Below are 16,585 nucleotides of genomic sequence, written 5' to 3'. Positions count from 1 at the left end.
ATAGCTGGTCGATGGAAGATTGTGGAGAGGAAATCCATTTGAAATGTTATGTTTCTTCAGTGTTGTAAATAGAAGAGTTTGTGACCTAAGTGGGAGGGATACACTTCTGTCCTCAAATGCTGTGCCTGTCATTCCAGGCGTTATATCCCTACATGGGCTTGACCTCTGTCCTCGACTGTTTTGCCTGTCCATCCAGGCCTTATGTTCCTACAAGTGTTTGACCTCGATTGCTCTGCCTTTCCATCCAGGCCTTATGTTCCTACAAGGGTTTGACCTCGATTGCTCTACCTGTCCGTCCAGGCCTTATGTCCCTACAAGGGTTTGACCTCTATTGCTTTGTCTGTCAGACTAGGCCTTATGTTCCTGCATGTGTTTGACCTCGATTGCTGTGCCTGTCCATCCAGGCCTTATGTCCCTAGGCAAAGCATTCGAGGACAGAGGTCAAGCCCATGTAGTGAGATAAGGCCTGGACTGACAGGCACAGCATTCGAGGACAGAGGTGTATCCCACCTAAGGACATAAGGCCTGGATGGACAGGCAAACAATTGAGGTCAAACCCTTGTAGGGACATAAGGCCTGGATGGACAGGCAAAGCATTTGAGGACAGAGGTCAAGCCTGGATGGACAGGCACAACAATTTTTTTAAATTTATTTATATTCCTCTTTTCAAATGTTTCCAGCACTTCATAGTCGATTACACTCAGGTACTGTAGGTATTTCCCTATCCCCAGAGGGCTTACAATCTAAGTCAAACCCTTGTAGGGACATAAGGCTTGGAAGGACAGGCACAGCAGTCGAGGACAAAGTCAATCCCACCTAGAGTCATAAGGTCTGGAGAGACAGGCACAGCAATTGAGGTCAAACATTTGTAGGAATATAAGGCCTGGACGGACAGGCACAGCAATCGAGGTCAAACACTTGTAGGAACATAAGGCCTGGACGGACAGACACAGCATTCGAGGACAGAGGTCAAACCCATCTAGGCCTTATGTCCCTAGGTGAGATACACCTCTGTCCTCGAATGCTGTGCTTGTTTGTCTAGGCCTTATGTCCAGTCCTAACGGCTGAACCCTCGTTGCAAAGGGAAACACCAGTCTCTGGCAATTAAAACTAGTATTCCTTCACAGCATGGATCCTTAAATAAAACAAACAGTTTTCTTTAGTTTCAGGGCAGAGAAGAGAACTTCCTCTGTCTTGCTTATGAAGTCATGATCTGTTTGCAAATGCTTAAATCCTAACAATTTGTACCATTATACACTCTAGGGGCCAATTCATTCCAGGGAGCCCTTTCCTGCTCATAGGAAAGGGTACTCTCCCTGGTGTTGCAGCCTATCTCTTAGGACCTGTTGACCCATGTTGAAGCGCTGTTCACATGGCACCCTGCTCCAGGTCGCCACGCTTTAAGGCTCATGCTCCACTCTAGGGGCCAACCCATTCCAAGGAAGCCCTTTCCTGTTCATAGGAAAGGGAACTCTCCCCAGGTGTAGCCAGCTTGTATCTACCCTCTGACCCATGTTGAACCGCTGTTTACATGGTAACCTCCTCTGCCTCATCCTTGAAGATTCTCGTTCGTATATCTGCTAACTCCACCAGATTGTAAAAGACCAGTGAGAGCTCATTAGATGCCAATGGAAACGCCCCACTCTAGGGGTGAACCCATTCTAGGGAGTCCTTTCCTGCACAAAGGAAAGGGAACTCTCCCAGGTGTAGCCAGCCTGTATCTACCCTCTGACCCATGTTGAACCGCTGTTTACATGGTAACCTCCTCCGCCTCAGCCTTGAAAATTCTCATTTGTATATCTGCTAACTCCATCAGATTGTAAAAGACCAGCGAGAGCTCACTAGATGCCAATGGAAACGCCCCACTCTAGGGGCGAATCCATTCTAGGGAGTCCTTTCCTGGTCATAGGAAAGGGAACTCTCCCCGGGGCTCTTGTTTGAATATTTGCTTCTACCACCAAAATCTGCACCCGCAGATGCTTCACCCCACCCAGACATAGTTCTTCATGTTTCAGGTCCTAGCACTCGTGTTAGACTCCCTGGTCCCTGTTTCAAGATGGGTCGGGTGCACAGTACGCCCAGTTGACAGTCCAGCCACATGCTGAGCCTCGTCAGCACCACAGCGACCTGACTACCTCAGCTCTGCCAGCCTGTCTTGCCCCTATCAACTTTCTGCCACTCTGCCTTGCTGCCAATCACCAGATGACTCACTCTGCTCCTTGTGGTGTTCTTGCCACTATCATGGTTCCTCAGTGTGTTGGTGCTAGTTTTTCTGCTTGCTATGTTCCCCCTTCATTGTGCTGTAGGATGTTGATGCCACTTGTCTTGCCGCTTTGCCTGTCGTGCTGCCTTTGAGGGTTCATGCATCTGATATCGGTGCTCTCTTTTGAAGCTGTGTTGTGTTTTTGACACTCTCGCTGCTGCTTTGTGCCTCTTTTAAAGCACTCTTGCCACTTCTGGTACCCCTTTGCTCCTTTACAGTGCCTTAGGCTATTCATGCCACTTTGCCACAGTCTAATTACCTTGGAGCTCTTTTGTTGTTCTGATGATTGCTCCCCAGACGTTTCATCAAAATTGATAATGAAACCCCAATTCTGCAGCCCAAAATAGGCTGCAAATACTTCCCCCATTGACTTTAATGGGAACCAGAAAACGAATGCACGTATCAACGTATCGGGGCGCCATTGTACGAATGCAACGAATATGCCCTCCGATGAATAAGTATCCCGAATGCAATGAATACTTTCTGGCAGCACATCCCTAATAGGACCACTAATGGAGGGTTGCACTGTGGCAGATGAACTGATCTGTTAATGTTTGGCAGTTCACAGGCCGGCCTCAAGAGCTGCCTTACCTCGATGCCACTGGCATCTCTTCACAGCCTGGACACTGCCAGCTGATGACTAATGCCACGCCACATTCTCCCTGATTCTCCCTAGGCATGTATGTGCCTGAATTCCTGCCATTTAAAGGGCCTGCAGCGGGAAAAGATATTCTGTACCTCTTGATGACATCACTGGCTCCCTGTTATATAAGGCTTCCTTGGAGGACTAGCAGATGCCTCAGCAATGGGTCTCCTGCCTTTACAGTGTGTGTTACCAGTGTCTTGACTTCCCTGCCTCATCTCTCCAGCCTGCCCTACCTCGTTTTGCCAAGCCCAGCCTTGTATCATCTCTCCTGCCTACCCTGCCTACCTAGCCCAGCACTTGCCTCATCCCATTCAGCCTGCCCTATCTTGTTAGTCACCCTTGCCTCACCCTTTCTCTTCAACAGATTGACTTCTGGATCTGACCCTTGCCTGTATCTTGATCATTCTTGCTTGCTGCCTGCCACTGACCCTTGCCTGGACCTGAACTCTGTATCACTCTATACCCTGAAAAACTCCTGCCTAAGTCCTGCTGACCCCTAGAACCCAAGGGCTCAACCTGCAGGGAAAGGGACCAGTCTCATCCCAGGGTACGTCCGCCAGCTGTTGGTGTGGGCCTAGAATGTTCACTCCCTAGGCTCTAGGTTCACTCCCTCAGGGAGTGGTGCCCTATATGCATACCAGAACTGCAAGCATGGCACAACTTTCCTCTTTATTGTATAGAGATACTTGGAATGACCATTTCACACCCTCAATTCACTGAAAATGATCATTCTCATCCTGGATAAAAGCATGCATTGGCTTCCATAACATGCATATTTGTAGCCGGACTGTTAGGGGATATTCCTAGAGGCTTCTTTAGGCTGGGAGAGGAAATTAGCCCTTATACATAATATTTATACAAGCATGTGCACTGTTTTACCCCTCTTGAACACCTGCACAAAAGATCAAACAAAATTATTTGGGTACTTTTAGCATGCATAATTTACACTAATTTTTCAAAGACCAACTGGTGGGGTTAAAATGCAGTGCTGGAGGTAGGGTTAGGGCAGAGTCAGTGACGTACATACTGGGGATTTCATTTTTACATCCCTACCCTTCTCATGCAGAATAGGACTCCCCGAGGCAGGAAAAGCAGCCTGTGGGTAAGTCTGTAAATTGGCCTACCCACAACTGTGGAATAAAGAGCAGGATCCCTGCATGCAATTCCTCCTTTTATGAAACATTAGATCTTGTGCCTTAATCAGGGTCGGCGCATCCATTAGGCGGACATAGGCTGTCGCCTTTGGTGCCGACCCTTAGGAGGCGCTGAAGAACAGCCAGGTGGTGCCATGAGCGGAGCCACTCATAGCAAAGAGGAGTAGATAATCATCGGGCCACGAGCACGTACTACTCATGGCCCTGAGAAGCATACAGTGGGCGGCGCAAACAAGGTAGGAGGAGTTGGGCCAGAGACCGGCAGGGACAGCGTGAATGGGGGGTGTGGCACGGTGCGAATCGGGGGGGGGGGGGGGGGGGGGGGTCAGGCACAAGGCAGAGGTTGCCTAGGGCACCTACTACCCTTGCACCGGGCCTGACTTTAATAGCTGTAAGACAAGGCCGGTGCAAGGGTGTTAGGCACACCACATGGCTGCTCTTCACCGCCCCCCGATGGTTGGCGCCCTAGGCAACTGCCTATTTCGCCTAATGGGATGCACCAGCCCTTTGTAATGTGATGTAAATAAGTCACTCATTAAAAGTAACTCACAGATCCTCTCTGCTTTTTATTATTGGTCTTTTCCTTACCAGTCAGTCCATAGATATGTTTGTTGTTGTTGTCTGAGGATCTTAGATTTGTCCATATTGTATCACTTACCATTTACTTGCCCAGGCCACCAGTTTATTCAAATCATCTTTTTCACAATATTTCTTCTGTCTTTGCCATATTAGCCCTTCCTGTTCATCCAAATGTGAAAGGAATACTTAAAACGTTTCAACCAGCGCTTTTAAGTGTCTTTAATAAAATAAAAATCAGTGAGCCAAAGTAAATTCTGTTATGTATGAATTGAAAGAAAGCATATGGGATTTCTATATCTTTTACAACTCTGTCCTTTACCCATTTCCTTTGGGTGTGTGCCTGAAGCTCAGTGGCAGCATTGTTGCTCCTGAGCCCGAAGGCTGCCGTTTCATATCTCCCCTTGGTGAAATGTGAAGGGAAGTAAAGTTAGTGCTAGTGAAACTTTTTTTAAAATTTTTCAAAGCTTAGTGGTAAGACATAGTGGATAGGAATGGGTCTGGTTATTGGATTAAGTATAGAAAAAAAGTATGTTTATTTGCCCAGCAGTGGTGATTTTCTGCCAGGTTATGCCTTTTTGAACTTGCTTATTTTCTCCATTGTAGCTGGAAGGGAAGGCAGAGACTACCATTGACCCTGACCCGGTACTGTTTATTTATTTGTTTTTTTAGAAAATTACCACTGCTATCCAGAATGATAGAGAACCAATGAGGAACACAAGAAAAACAGACATGCATAGAAAGCAATATCCTAAAAGTGGTAACGCTTTCACAGCTGGCAGTGATGATATGGACTTTATAATTGGGCAGGTTAGATGGGCCCTATTGATTTTTTTTTAAGTGCTATCATCTACTATGTTACTGTATTCAGTTATTTGCTCTTCGATATCCTTGATGAGCTCATCAGAATATATTGCGGTATCAGGCATGTTGAATTTTGATGTTCTCTGTGTGTCTCCCTTAGGCTGGAATGATAAGAACTGATAAAGATGAATACTTCATTGAGCCTTTGGAAAAGGGCAAGCAAATGGAGGAAGACAAAGGCAGGATTCATGTGATTTACAGGAGGTCTACAGCGAAAGAAACGCCTACTGACATACTTAACGATTTCCATAGCAGTAGAGGTAAGGCATTGATTTTTGTGTAACAGCTAGTTTATTAAGGAAATTAGCTTATCTTGTACGTTGAGGCCTTAACCCTTTCTTGCAAGGTCTATTTATAACCGGAGCAATCATATCTTTTGTTTTTCCTTATTTTTAATGAAATATTTTCTTGTTTAATTTTTATATTTTTTTAAGTGATTTGAAATATGTAGAACCTGCGGTAAATTGGGCAAACATGGTGTAATGTTATGTCTTCCTCTTCCAAAGTGCGGGATTAAGCACGGGATCTTGTATACTCATCTAACTCATCTGTTCCTCTTATAATCATGTGAAAATTGTAAAGCCTGTTGCTAAGTTCTGTTCTCTGTAAACCGACGAGATGTTCCCAACGTTCGTCGGTATATAAAAGATATTAAATAAATAAATAAATAGCCAGGATTTTAGTAGTTGGCCTTAAACAGCAGTGGCATGATTGCATCAAACTTCCAAGAACACATTGGAGTAGTCTTAAACATCAGGCTTGCAGGAAGGCTTTGGTAACCTGCACAGTGACCACCCTTAAAACCTGAACAGAAATGAGCATGGGAAGGCCAGATGTTTTTCAACAACAGTCTCATTAATTTTGGTGGCTGTGTGGATTCTTATTCAACTTGTGTAGCCCTTCTTCCAATGGCTACTAGAAAGTTGGCTACTGAAAAAGTTGAAACACCATAGATTTGTGTTAAATGAAAAATAGCATCTGATATATAATCCAAGCAAACAAAATAATAAAGTGCATGTGAGGGATAATGCTCAAATTTTAAGCTACCAGCAACACTTTTAGTGATTAGGCAGCAATGTCACATTCACTCCCCTCCATCCATGCCATGAGAATAAAAAAATTCTTTAACATGATTAAAAACAGTCTTATAAAGATGATAATCACTTCATTATTGATAACAAACTTATCTGAATCCACGCATGTTTGCTGATCCTTTAAATACTGTGGCATGGCACTCCCTAGTGGCGGGTCCTTGGGGTAGCTTCTTGCTTGGAAACTTATCCTTGATCACTGCTGTAGTAAGTTTCTTTGTGGTGGTGGCAGCACTCAGGCTTCCCCTGGAGGTGATACTAACACTGGAACCTTTAGGCAAGGAGGCTATCAGTTAAAGTTACTTAGACTGGGTGATTCTCATTAAGATAGGAGGTTAAGGCAGGTTTATACTCATTCTCTCTCCCCTGCCAAACGTAAGAGTCACATTCCAGTCATGTGACCTTTTTCCATAACTTAAAATGACATATTGCACACCAAGGCAGTAACTTAATATAGTCTCTGGAGTTTATTGAAGTTAACTTCACATAAAAAAGGTTACACACATTATTAAAGTGTTGCCCAAAACACATTTCTACCTAATTAATGTGAGCTTTGATTTCCTATCCTTTTAATCCAGTGATTCATTAAAATAAAACAAGCTTCTTTCTCTGTGCTCCACTATGCTTTCCAACCACATGCATATGGACAATGTAGGTTTAATACAATGGTGTCACTCTTACTTCTCCACTTGGGGTTTTTCCAAGTAGTGTTGGAAAATAGGGATGTGAATCGTTTTTTGACGATTTAAAATATCGTCCGATATATTTTAAATCGTCAAAAAATCGTTAGGGCCACGATACAATACCAATTCCCCCGATTTATCGTTAAAAAATCGTAAATCGGGGGAAGGGGGAGGGCAGGAAAACCGGCACACTAAAACCCCCTAAAACCCACCTCCGACCCTTTAAATTAAATCCCCCACCCTCCCGAACCCCCCCCCCCCAATGCTTTAAATTACCTGGGGATCCGGCGGTGGTCCAGAACGGCGGCGGTCCGGAACGGCCCCCTCAATAGAATTGTGTTGTCTTCAGCCGGCGCCATTTTTCAAAATGGCCGCCGCAAAATGGCGGCGGCCATAGACAAAAACGATTCGACGGAGGAGGTTGTTCCGGACCCCCGCTGGACTTTTGGCAAGTCTTGTGGGGGTCAGGAGGGCCACCCAAGCTGGCCAAAAGTTTCCTGGGAGTCCAGCGGGGTTCCGGGAGCGATTTCTCGCCGCGAATCGTTTTCGTACGGAAAATGGCGCCGGCAGGAGATCGAGTGCAGGAGGTCGTTCAGCGGCGGTCCGGAACCCCCGCTGAACGACCTCCTGCAGTCGATCTCCTGCCGGCGCCATTTTCCGTACGGAAACGATTCGCGGCGAGAAATCGCTCCCGGAACCCCGCTGGACTCCCAGGAAACTTTTGGCCAGCTTGGGGGGGCCTCCTGACCCCCACAAGACTTGCCAAAAGTCCAGCGGGGGTCCGGAATGACCTCCTCTGTCGAATCGTTTTTGTCTATGGCCGCCGCCATTTTGCGGCGGCCATTTTGAAAAATGGCGCCGGCTGAAGACAACACGATTCTATTGAGGGGGCCGTTCCGGACCGCCGCCGTTCTGGACCACCGCCGGATCCCCAGGTAATTTAAAGCATTTAGGGGGGGTTCGGGAGGGTGGGGGATTTAATTTAAAGGGTCGGGGTGGGTTTTAGGGGGGTTTAGTGTGCCGGCTCACGATTTTAACGATTTTTCACGATAGTTTACACACCCAAACGGCAACAATACGATTCCCTCCCCCTCCCAGCCGAAATCGATCGTTAAGATGATCGAGGACACGATTCACATCTCTATTGGAAAAACCCCATTAAAAGAAAGGCTATGTAGCCTTAATTACAATTCTCAACAGCTGTAATAGTTTGATACCATAACCCTATTTACACCGCTACTAGCTCATATTTACTGTTAACCCCCAAAACATGTCCTTTACTTCATAGTAATTCCTACTTGGTTCCCAACAACAAAAATAAGTGTTCTCAGCATTTAAAATAAAACCTTCTACCTTTGCTTTTTCAGTAATAAACCCAGCAACTCTAATTAACCCATAACAGTGCTAGAAATTCTTAACCAACAAGCTGCTGCACAGAAGTGAAAGGGAGAGAGAGATAATCTTAGGCTGACTTAGCTTTAGCATAAATGTATACCTGGGCACCGTTCTTCTTCTGCCTCTGCCTCTCCATCCTCCTCACCTTCCATTGAGCTCTCCTGGACTGCCTCCTGCTCCCCCTGCTTTCTGGAGGGCCCCTCCCTTTATATGGGTTAGCCTACTCCTCCCTAGGAAGACACCGCCTCTTTGTATCCCTGACCCCCAACACTTCCAGGGGCTGACTACCAGGGCATCTGGGAAATGTAGTTTCTCTTTACTTCCTGAAAAGGAAAAATACCCTAAAGCTTTACAGCGCAGAGACTCACCACTGGGTCATTCACCACAAATACCCAACACCGGCCGTGTTTCAAAATTGAACATTTCTTCTTCAGGGGAAAATTAACATTATTCCTGCTGCATCACCGCTGGCAAGATTTAGAGTTATTCCTCCTATATCATCGCTGACAAACAGCTACTAGAAAACCTGCACCGTACTTGTCTCAACCTGGAGGAAAGTAATAACCCCAAAATGGAACCGAAACTCTTTATCTATGTTCATTAGGAAACATCAGTGTCTCAAGTCTATTTTGCAAATTAAGCAAATTACAATGATGACTGCCATTCAATCTCTTCATTTAAGGCTGAACGGAGCCACAGACTAAAGTGTAAAAATCCAATATTGTTCTTTTGAATTTAAAGCCACTTCTCGGTCACATCCCTTTAGTAAAGCCAGGATATGATCGATGATAGTACATCCGAAATCAGAGAAAGTGTGATTCTAAGAAATACAATGTAGTACTAACAGAGCATTCAGTTGATGTGTATGTATTCTGCTCCTATGCTCAATCAACCGCTTTCGGACACATTTTTTTGGTGCATCAGATGTATAATTTAGGGAATGACATAGGAGAGTGTACACTTCATAAGTGGTGTTACAATCTGTAAGAAACTTAAATTTCACAACAATCTATACCGGTCATAGAAAAATTATAAAAATCACATTGATTACATATAGTATGCAGTGATATAGATCTGCTCTCTAAGCTTAAATCTGTGAATGTAGCATGTACCAATCTATCCTGAATATTTTTTCCTCTAGCAAATGCAATCAAAGGAGGGTATTTAAAAATTGTATGCATAGAAAGGACGTGCCAGTGCCTTCTAATAGATGACACAATATCCATAGCTTTATTGGTATACTTCAAAACAGAGATTAAAGGATTATCAGATGATTGTGTTCTATATGTCAACAGTGATTCCCAGTCAGAATAAAGTGCCCTTTTAAAAGCCCTCTTCAATGTAGTTGGATAACCTCTCCTTTTGAATTTCTCCATTAATACAGATGCTTGAACTTTAAACTCTTCCTTAGTAGTGCATATGTGACACAATCAGAAAAATTGACTTACAGGTAGCCCCGCTTTTAATGCTCTAGGATGGTGACTGTCAAACTGCAAAAGGGTTGCATTCTGTCAATTTGGTATCAACAGTAGTATAAAAGGTGCCCAAGATATATTGCACCTTTACATCCAAAAAATGAATTGAATGTTGATCACTGTTAAGTAGGGATGTGAATCGTTTTAGGACGATTAAAATTATCGTCCGATAATTTTAATATCGTCTTAAACCGTTATGGAACACAATACAATAGAGATTCTATCGATTTATCGTTATAAATCGTTAGAATCGTGAGCCGGCACACTAAAACCCCCTAAAACCCACCCCCGACCCTTTAAATTAAATCCCCCACCCTCCCGAAACCCCCCCCCCCCAATGACTTAAATAACCTGCGGGTCCAGCGGCGGTCCGGAACGGCAGCGGTCCGGAACGGGCTCCTGCTACTGAATCTTGTTGTCTTCAGCCGGCGCCATTTTCCAAAATGGCGCCGAAAAATGGCGGCGGCCATAGACGAACACGATTGGACGGCAGGAGGTCCTTCCGGACCCCCGCTGGACTTTTGGAAAGTCTTGTGGGGGTCAGGAGGCCCCCCCCCAAGCTGGCCAAAAGTTCCTGGAGGTCCAGCGGGGGTCAGGGAGCGATTTCCCGCCGCAAATCGTTTTTGTACGGAAAATGGCGCCGGCCATACGTGTATGGCCGGCGCCATTTTCCGTACGGAAAATGGCGCCGGCAGGAGATCGACTGCAGGAGGTCGTTCAGCGAGGGTTCCGGCGCCTCGCTGAACGACCTCCTGCAGTCGATCTCCTGCCGGCGCCATTTTCCGTACGAAAATGATTCGCGGCGGGAAATCGCTCCCTGACCCCCGCTGGACCTCCAGGAACTTTTGGCCAGCTTGGGGGGGCCTCCTGACCCCCACAAGACTTGCCAAAAGTCCAGCGGGGGTCCAGAAGGACCTCCTGCCGTCCAATCGTGTTCGTCTATGGCCGCCGCCATTTTTCGGCGCCATTTTGGAAAATGGCGCCGGCTGAAGACAACAAGATTCAGTAGCAGGAGCCCGTTCCGGACCGCTGCCGTTCCGGACCGCCGCTGGACCCGCAGGTTATTTAAGTCATTTGGGGGGGGTTCGGGAGGGTGGGGGATTTAATTTAAAGGGTCGGGGGTGGGTTTTAGGGGGTTTTAATGTGCCGGTTTTGCGATTTTACGTTTTTTTTTATTTTTCACGATTTTTCACGATTTTTCACGATATTTTACCCCCCCAAACGGCAACAATACGATTCCCTCCCCCTCCCAGCCGAAATCGATCGTTAAGACGATCGAGGACACGATTCACATCCCTACTGTTAAGTGAGAAATTGTAGATTACTGTCTAATTGATCCATTGATGAAACTCCATTAATTGTTGAGTTCCTAGCCACACAACAAATATGTCATCAATATAGTGGTACCAAAGCATTCTAAATGGTTTCCAACATGATGTATAAATGAGACGCTCTTCAAATGCAGCAACATAAAGATTTGCAAGACTTGGGGCAACCAGAGAACCCATTGCTAATCCATGTATCTATAATACAAATAACTGCCCAAAAGTGAAATAATTCTCAAAAAAGAACCAACTAGAAATATCAATGACGAATGAATTTGGTATCCTATCCTCATCGGTGCAGATCTATGCTGTAAAACCAAGATTAATATCTGTAATGATTCCTGTTGAGGAATATTAATATTCAATGAATTAATGTCCAAAGTGACCAGGATCATTTGCTCCTGTTGAACCCTTATCGACTTCAAATTTCTCAAAAAGTGAAATATCTTGTATGAATGAATGGACACAGGAAACTTCCTGTTTCAAAAGATGATCAACAAATATAGCCAAAGATTCCAAGAATCCAGTCGCAGACACTATTTGTCAAATTGGTGGTTTCTAGGGATGTGAATCGGGCTTCGGACGATTGAAAATATCGTTGGTATTTTCAAAATTGTCAGAAATCGGGGGCTCCCGCACAACGATAGGAAAACCCCACGCTATTGATTGTGGGGGTTCTCTTATCATTTTGGGAGAGGGCAGGAAAAATGGCACAGAAAAATAACCCCTAAACCCACCTCGACCCTTTAAAACTAATCCCTTAGCTTCCCCCACCCTCCTGACCTCCCAAAAAATGTTTTATAGGTACCTGGTGGTCCAGTGGGGGTCCCGGGAGCGATCTCCCGCTCCCGGGCCATCGGCTGCCACTAATCAAAATGGTGTCGATGGCCCTTTGCCCTTACCATGTGACAGGGTATCCGTGCCATTGGCTGGCCCCTGTCACATGGTAGGAGCACTGGATGGCACACGCCATTTTTAAGATGGCGCCGGCCGTCCATTATGGCTGGTGCCATTTTTAAAGATGGCTCCGGCCGTCCATTATGGCTGGCGCCATTTTTAAAGATGGCGCCAGCTGTCCATTATGGCCGGCGCCATCTTTAAAAATGGCACAGGCCATCCAGTGCTCCTACCATGTGACAGGGGCCAGCCAATGGCACTGTTACCCTGTCACATGGTAAGGGCAAAGGGTCATCAGCGCCATTTTGATTAGTGGCAGCCGACGCCCGGGAGCGGGAGATCGCTCCCGGGACCCCACTGGACCACCAGGTACCTGTAAAATATTTTTGGGGGGGTCGGGAGGGTGGGGGAAGCTAAGGGGTTTGTTTTAAAGGGTCGGGGTGGGTTTTTTGTTTATCGGCTCAGGCGCAGCCAATAAACAAAACCGCGATTGGGCCGGACGAAAAAAAAAACACGATGTGAATCGGAACCGGAATCCGAGCTGATTCCGGTTCCGATTCACATCTCTAGTGCTTTCTGCAGTGATTTGTGAACATTGGGAACTGAATAAGTAACTGGAATCCTCGGGTGCTTAACAAGAAGAAATCTGCTTTCTTTGGATATCAGAAAAGGTGCTGTATTTACCAGAGCTTCAATTTGCAATTTTAATGACTATGTCAGAACTTCAGAAAGACTTATGTAAAATTTGTCATCTCTCAAATGGGACAACATCGCAGCTTGATATACATCTTTATCTTGTATAATAATTTTGCCACCTTTGTCCGCAGGCTTGATTATTAAATTGTGACTGAGCTAATGTTGTTAATGCCACACTTTCTTCCTTCCATAGATTATAAAAAGTCCCTGTATGCCTTGATTCCGTCATGGTAAAGTCCCTGAGATTCAAATCCAGAAAAGTCGCTAAATAAGAGTCCAAATGGCCTGGAGGATGACAATGAGATCTATTTTTAACAATAGAGAGGTCCCCGGATGTAGAGGGATTGTCATGGAAAAAATAATTTAATATTGAGAGTTCTGATAAATTTATGAATAGAGACCTGGGTGAAAAAAGGTTGATGGTGTCGTCGGATCAAAAGATAAACCTTTGTTCAATAAGGCTTCCTGGTCTGCAGTTAGTTGACTTGAAGACAAATTTATAACTGCTGACTGGATGCTTGTGTCTACTGCCCCATGGCTGGACATTGTTCTAAATGGCTGGACCCTCTGGGCTGTGGCCGGCATCTTCTGTTGTAACAATATGATTGGCTCTGTCAGCCTGGTTCTAAAATAAGGCCCTGATGCCTTATTTCTACCCTTGGTTCTCCATTTCTAGGAATATCTCTGTCTGAATCACTAGAAGTATCTTCTGATGAAAAATCGAAGGTGACTTTTATCTGAGCCAATTGATTGATATGATTTTCAGAATAAGTCCACTTATATACTTAAGTTTAGAATCAGTCTGGTCTCTTCTGAATTTTTGAATCTTGCTTTTCTTTATGGTTGCTCTAATTGATCCAATAAATCCCGGTGTTCTTTCAATTTATCAACAAAAGTAATCTCAGCGATTTGCTCTTTGATACTAGAGGTAATAGCTGCAATCTGTGGCAGTAAGCTCTTCACTGTAGATTTTAACTTGATCAATAATGAGTAACATTAAATCCTGACTGCACGTATTAAGGATTGCAGTCCATTTGGTGACAAAACTTTCATTATCTGCAAATAACATTCTTTCCTATGGAACTCTCAGTCCCCTGAGAATCATATCATTCTTGATTTATTCCACCAAAGGGGCACTGTACAATTCTGCCCTAATTAGGCATTTATTAATGCAACTATAATCCTCCCAGGTCTCCTCTCATTGTGCTACATCCCCTCCAAAAATAGACTCACTTTGATGTTTTCCAAGTGTGCACTGGTGTAACTAAAAGTGTAAGATTGGAGTGCTTCTGTATTAATGGAAAAAACATTAGCTACTAAAAAAGATCCATGGACAGATGAAACATCATAGATTTGTGTTAAACAAAAAATATATGATATATAATCCAAGCAACAAAACAATAATTCAGTGCATGTGAGGCATAATGCTCAAATTTTAAGACTGTTTGTAATCATCACATTAAAGCATTTAAAAAACTTCTCAAATTTTTTTTGTATCTTCATGGCATAGATGGAGGGTGGCAATGATGACGTTGCTGGCTGATCAGCTTAAAATTTGAGCAGTATCCCTCACATGCACTTTATTATTGCTTTATTCGCTTGAATTATATAAGATTACTAGAACTTTGAGGCACATTTGGTATTGCTGGGGCACGCAGGCACCCCATGCTCCCTTGGGTTCTATCCTAACGGGATAGAAAGTTAGTCTTTCACTGCCCTTGGGTTGTCTGGAGGTTTTCTGGCACCTTGCAGTAAAAATAACACATTACCACACAGTCTGCTGGTGTTTAAAAATAAATCTATTACTAGAATAATTGATGGAGATGAATACAATCAGTAGAGTGCACAATGAAGAACAGTGCAGTCCATATAGCAAAACAAAAGACAGTGCACAGTCCTAAGGCTAGTCAATGCAAATTTTTCACACACTAGGGGTTTTCTTTCTTCACTACCCATTAGTTCTGAGGTATTCTTAGAAGAATGGGACTCTCCCTGGGTGTTTGCCTTTTTGGTCTCTGGTGTGGCAATATTGCTGGTGGTCCAATAGCTGAACTGGAACATTCTCCTGAACAGATGAGTTTCTGCTCAGTCCTTCCTTGCAGCAGCTCAGAAAATAGATTTACCAGTCTTGCAGTCCTTACTCTGACTCAAGCAGAAATCCACTCTGCAAACCTTAAGTGAAATACAAGGAGTATGGGACTAGCTCCCCTTTCACTACTCTTCATCTATTTTTTAATTTTCTCAATCTTGGAATCCACTTTGGACCCAAGAAATGTCTCTTCTCCTGAAAGGCCAGAGGGCTCCAACTCTGAGCCTCAGCCACATTCCTAGGACAGACTACTTGGATGAAAATTGCAAGCCAAAGTGGGCTCATGAGTTTTGTTAAAAAAAAACAAACCAACAAGGTAAATAAAATTACATTACAAGGCACTGCTCACTCAGGAATGTCAAGAAACTCCTACTCTCCTTGTTCTCGCACATATCACAGATTTTAAACTAGTTTCAATGTTTTGAATAAAAGTTTGCATATCTGGAGGTAAAATGGTTGCTTTTCATTGCATATTCCTTTTAAATGATGCAGTTTAGTATTATGGAGATTTTTATGGGATATAATATATTTCCTTGAATTACCATTAGTTCTAATGCCAATGTGCTCATCCATCTGAAATAATTGCTAGTATAATTTGTTAGTGATAAATGTATTTATTTTTTTTTGTGCATTCTAGAGGAGCTGAAGGGTTGGAGAAAATATAACTATATGACTAGGAAAAATTTAGCAAATAGCACACTGACATCTTTTGAAAGAAACAGGATTTTCATCATAGGCATGTCTAGAAAAAGCTACTAATATGAGGGAAAGATAGGTAGTCAACAATACTGAATTATCTAGTTCTAATTTTCCCGACTTCCATGGCAATTGAAACCAATCTCACTGGAATGTATTCTGTTAAAAATGCACAAATTATTAAGTAGATATTCTTTGCAGAAGTAATAAAGTATAATAGTTTTTAAGTAATCCACTGAGATTTGTGGATCAGTGGAATATACTGTAAATTGTTTAAATAAATAATGTTTACCATGCCTATAAGAACCTGCCATTTCCAGCAAATACTAGGATCAACTCTATTAACAGGTGACAAATACCGTAGTTTATTATACAGTTATCATGTTTTTACAACATTTAACATTACAATGAGACATACCAGAAAGATAACATCTTCCTTTGACCTTTAGTGAAGACTCAAAAGTCCAAGTTTGCCACAAGTTAAGGAAAGAATACCATCCATTCAGCAATGGTGCTCCACTGTGATTGTGGGAAGGCCCCCTCAAAGAAATCTTTATATTTTGTCCCATACTTGTGACTAAGCCAGTAGTTGATCATTTGTAGGGATGTGAATCGTTTTTCAACGATTAAAATTATCGTCCGATAATGTTTATATCGTCTTAAATCGTTATAGAACACGATACAATAGAAATTCTAACGATTTATCGTTAAAAATCGTTAAATCGTGTTAGTGCG

General features: G+C 43.8%; 1 protein-coding gene across 1 annotated transcript in view; it reads left to right on the top strand.

Moving 5' to 3' along the window:
* Positions 1-16,585, top strand: part of ADAMTS3 (ADAM metallopeptidase with thrombospondin type 1 motif 3) — a 474,821-nt gene that overhangs the window by 173,087 nt on the left and 285,149 nt on the right. The window contains exon 4 of the mRNA XM_029598748.1: positions 5,604-5,763. Within this exon, the coding sequence (XP_029454608.1) occupies positions 5,604-5,763 (160 nt within the window). The remainder of the gene's footprint in view (positions 1-5,603; positions 5,764-16,585) is intronic.

Source organism: Rhinatrema bivittatum, chromosome 1, assembly GCF_901001135.1.
Source record: "Rhinatrema bivittatum chromosome 1, aRhiBiv1.1, whole genome shotgun sequence".
Lineage (NCBI taxonomy): Eukaryota > Metazoa > Chordata > Amphibia > Gymnophiona > Rhinatrematidae > Rhinatrema > Rhinatrema bivittatum.
This window is presented reverse-complemented; position numbering and strand designations above follow the sequence as displayed.